Source organism: Anarrhichthys ocellatus, unplaced genomic scaffold, assembly GCF_004355925.1.
Source record: "Anarrhichthys ocellatus isolate YVR2014 unplaced genomic scaffold, GSC_Weel_1.0 scaffold93, whole genome shotgun sequence".
In the NCBI taxonomy this organism is placed as follows: Eukaryota; Metazoa; Chordata; class Actinopteri; order Perciformes; family Anarhichadidae; genus Anarrhichthys; species Anarrhichthys ocellatus.
In genome coordinates, this window is record NW_022280123.1 from 851,954 (window position 1) to 856,053 (window position 4,100).

The window sequence follows — 4,100 nt, forward strand, 5'->3', positions numbered from 1 at the left end:
ATATATATATATATAGATATATATATATATATAGATATATATAGATAGATATATAGATATAGAGGTTTTTTTTATTAATCCAGTTGATAGGCCAGGCAGGCCATACTGACGGTTTTTAGACATCCGAATAAACGGTTGATCGAACCGTCTGACAAGTAATGTTAAAGTTGCTGTTGTTGTGGAAATGCCAGATATCTGCCGATACCAGATGTATTACCAAATCGGTACATTGGGCCTAATGCGCAGAGGCCTCCTCCCTCTCAGCAGCTGTTGAAAGCGAGCTGGCTGCCTGCTGGAGGTTGGACGTGAGACTGTTGTTGAGCTCAGGGCACATACAGTCCTGAATGGAGTTGGACCGGTTGCTTCCAGGCGGAAAAAAAAAAAGATTTACGAATTCTGGAAAAGACTTCTAGAACACCGTCACTGAAATCACGCGAGAAACACAACAATGCCATTTTTTATTCTATTTTTTTTTGTTGCTTGCTGCTGTCAAAAACTAAACAATTGCAGCATTGCTCACAGAGTTAGCTACATTGTAATGTGTTAACAACAAGTTTGGCTTGTGTCCATCTTGTAGCCAGCGTACCCTTCTGTTTTAGACAAATACAACATCAGGCACAAGGAACAGCTAGGTTAGCTAACACTAGCTGGTTAGCCACAGGGCTAACTACTGTATTCAGAGGCTCGCTGTTAGCTACCTCCTGTTTGTTAAATACCATTAGTTCGCTAAGCTCGGTGCGTCGTTACTGCTTCCAATGGCCCTTTACAGTACGAACTGTGGGGAACGTCAGATACACAGTTTACTGCGGACAAATAACGTCACAAACGGCAAATAAACAAAAGGAGAGTCGTGTTGTTGAAGGTGAATTTGAGCGTGGTAATAAGACAAACTGTCAGGGTTAGCGAGTTCACTGTCACCCGTTTGGGCATTCCTCTGCTCATCTGTTAAACAAAGCAAGGTTACAGGAGAGGCAGCTCAGACTAGATTTACCAGGAGTGCGCGCACGCACACACACAATCAACATAATCGCATACTGTGAGTGAGTGTGAGACCCCCCTCCGCAACAGCAGTGACAGATTTGAGCTGAGACCCTCTTAACTGTTGTGACCACTAGCTCAGACTAGCTCGCTAACCTTTGTAATGGACCCGCAGGTTGTTCTGTGACAGCCCAATGTAGCTGTACTTATCCTTGGGGCTCCAGGATCGGGGTAAAGGGGTCTCTTCCTCGTTCACAGCCGGGTAGAGCCGCTTCAGCCGCTCGTTCAGCTCGTGTTCCTGGTAATTAAAAGCAGGATCTCCCAACGGCAGGCTTCCCGCTCCGAGCTCTGCCATGTTGGCCCCTGTTTTGTTATCTTATTGTTCGTTTCTTTCTATCCAAAACCCCGTGTCAGTCCGCTTGAGCTGTGGGCTGAGAGTGAGAGGGACTGAGGGGAGAAAATAGCAGCGGTGTGACATCCCCGGATAAGCAGCAGAATGTACTGTAGGCTGGAGCGGTGCCGTCTGGTTACTGTAGTTCCTCTGCACTCTCTGGAAATGACTACACAGCTCCACCACGGTTATCCTGGTTAAGGGCTTTCACAAAGAAAGGTAGCTAGGAAATGTAGTTTTTCCAGCTGTTAAATTTAAAGACCGTTTTTAAGAACATTAACGTTATGTAATTTCAACTTGATCCCTAAATGTATCCATACGAGAATGGGGAACATAAAAGTCTTTGCTGTGCATGCAAATCAATTGACAGAATAAATATTATCTCCAGAACAACAGAAAAAGTGTATTTGTTTCTCTAAATATTCCTCACGAGTTTCTATTCAAGTGATTTTGGCATGTTTTCTTATATCTATGCTATTATGAGCGTATTATTATATTATGAAGATGCAGTTAATATGTGATATTTATGAAATAGGTTAACCGTTTTTTTATATATTCATCAATTTTTTTGTCATTTGTCACGTGTTCACGTGAAAGTTGCAGGTTCCCGTGGTTAGACAGTCCGTGCTCTCTATTTAAGAGGAAACTTTTCGTCTTACACAATTTGAAATCTAGTTAGGCGCGCCGCGGTCTACTATGTGGGTCTTGATGCGTGGTCCGTCCTCGTTGCCATGGAAACCCTGTTACAACGCCGTGCTCTGTGATGCTAAAGACAACCTTGAGCTAAACGAACCAAATTCAGCAACGTCAAAAGGACAATAGGTAGTTACGTTGTTATTGAGCCTCCATAGAGTCGCTAGAGATGTCACCACTTAAAGATGTAAAATTCCCACCTTTAACACCGTCACAAAAACAAAGGCAAGTCATTAAAATATCCAAAAATATAATATAGTTTGTTTTGGTGTTGTTTGTTTTCTATATATAGCAAATTGGGACTACAATTTAAATTTCGTGTTACAACCCTGTCCTACAATGACAAATGAAAACCCTTGTAACCTCGTAACCTTGTCAAAGTTTTTCATATAGTGAAACTATTATGGCTATTCCATTATTGTAATTTACTAGCTCGTCATACATGGTAGAGCTACTAGAGTTAGCGTTAACTACGATGTGCAATGTATCTTCGATCTGTTCTTTGACAGGAGTGCATATGACCATAGACTACAAAATGACACTGTCCAGACATCAGTGGAAGGACAAGAAGGAGAAAGTGCCGCTGCTGTTTCTGTCCAACCTGCAGGGACAAAGGTAGCTAGAGGTTCATAACACCTGGCAGAATTTCACTCCTGAAAATCCCACTTCAGTTAAATTAGTGATTAATCGATCAAGTAGTTACATGTTACATGCTACATGCTGGCTGCGAAGATGATTGAGTCACTATCAAAGCTGCGTGTGTGTGTGTGTGTGTGTGCGTGCATGCGTGTGTGTGTGTGTAGTTCTGCTGGACAGGTAGCAGTTACATTTATTCAAGCCCAGGGAGAAAGCCTCAACTCCTGATGCACCTGGAGAGCTATGTGACCAAGGAGCTACATACTATCAGCTCTTATGAGCCAACATTTCAGGAACTGAAACTACAGGTGCTGTTTTTTACAATAAAACCAGAGGAATTACCATAAAAACATTGTTAGAGGGGGTACTTACATATTTCAATCTGGCCACAGGTCTACCGCGATGTCTTTGGTCGTTTCATCAAAGAGTTCAAAACCTACCAACCGCTTCTTTCTGCCATCAAAAAGGAATATGAAAACACTTTGGGTCTGTACCTCTATGATCATTTTCCTTTCTTAAGAATAACTCGATTGGATAAGGTGAAGTTACTACCAGGCAGCCATCTGAGTTACATTTAAGAAATTAAGCAAGAAAAAACTGAGACACTATAAAATGATGACACCTGAAATATACAGAAAAAATGAAATCTTTCAGAAAAACAGAGTGAGCATTACTCTAATGCACAATCTTCTAATTTGTTATTTAAATGACAGAAAATGTTTAAGAATTTTGAGTCTGCATCAAAATACAAAGTGACTCACAACCACGGGACACATTTTCTATTTAAAGTTATAGTTCATGAGTCATTGGCAAAAATATTGCAAAATGCCAATCTCACAATTTTAAGACTCTTAAGATCTGAAGTGATAACTTTTTAAATTAGTTTAATTGAAATTTGATAACATAGTTTTTATTGTTGATTAAGCAACCAGCTATATTATTTTTCGGTGTGTCCTTTAGTTATTTAGCCTGTAAAACCTTTAACATAATGGCAAGTGCCCATCCCAGCTTCTCAGATACTGAGGGGATTGGTGTCTCCAGATCGCTCAATCACTTACTTTTCATTTGACCAAGTAATTGTTTCAGCCCTAGAGTTTCACGAAGAGATCATTTTGAAGCATTTTCCATCTGCTCAGCATATCAGCAGGATAAAATCCGAGAACTGGAGCCGCTGCGATCCCATCTGAGGCTGGTGACAGAGGAATGCGACAGAAGGATTCAAGCTCGCTGGGCAGAGGAGCAGGCGGAGATTGGAGCCTTGAAAAGGGAGAAGCAACAACTGCAGAGGGACGTCAAGGCCATGAGGGAGAAAGAAATGGCCATGCAGGCAGTGGTACATGACCAAACATGACTCTCAAACGTGTATGGAAAAGTTATTTACAGGAGAGGTCCCTTTATCGCC

General features: G+C 41.5%; 2 protein-coding genes across 2 annotated transcripts in view; one reads left to right on the forward strand and one right to left on the reverse strand.

The window, feature by feature from the left end:
- The window catches only part of LOC116398925 (ran-binding protein 10-like), a 13,733-nt gene extending 12,214 nt beyond the window's left edge, over positions 1-1,519 (reverse strand). Inside the window, exon 1 of the mRNA XM_031875681.1 lies at positions 1,135-1,519. Within this exon, the coding sequence (XP_031731541.1) occupies positions 1,135-1,333 (199 nt within the window). The 5' untranslated portion in view covers positions 1,334-1,519. The remainder of the gene's footprint in view (positions 1-1,134) is intronic.
- Positions 1,520-2,281: 762 nt separating this feature from the next.
- Positions 2,282-4,100, forward strand: part of tsnaxip1 (translin-associated factor X interacting protein 1) — a 5,585-nt gene continuing 3,766 nt past the window's right edge. Inside the window, exons 1-3 of the mRNA XM_031875685.1 lie at positions 2,282-3,006; positions 3,091-3,184; positions 3,835-4,031. Coding sequence (XP_031731545.1) covers positions 2,926-3,006; positions 3,091-3,184; positions 3,835-4,031 — 372 coding nt within the window. The 5' untranslated portion in view covers positions 2,282-2,925. The remainder of the gene's footprint in view (positions 3,007-3,090; positions 3,185-3,834; positions 4,032-4,100) is intronic.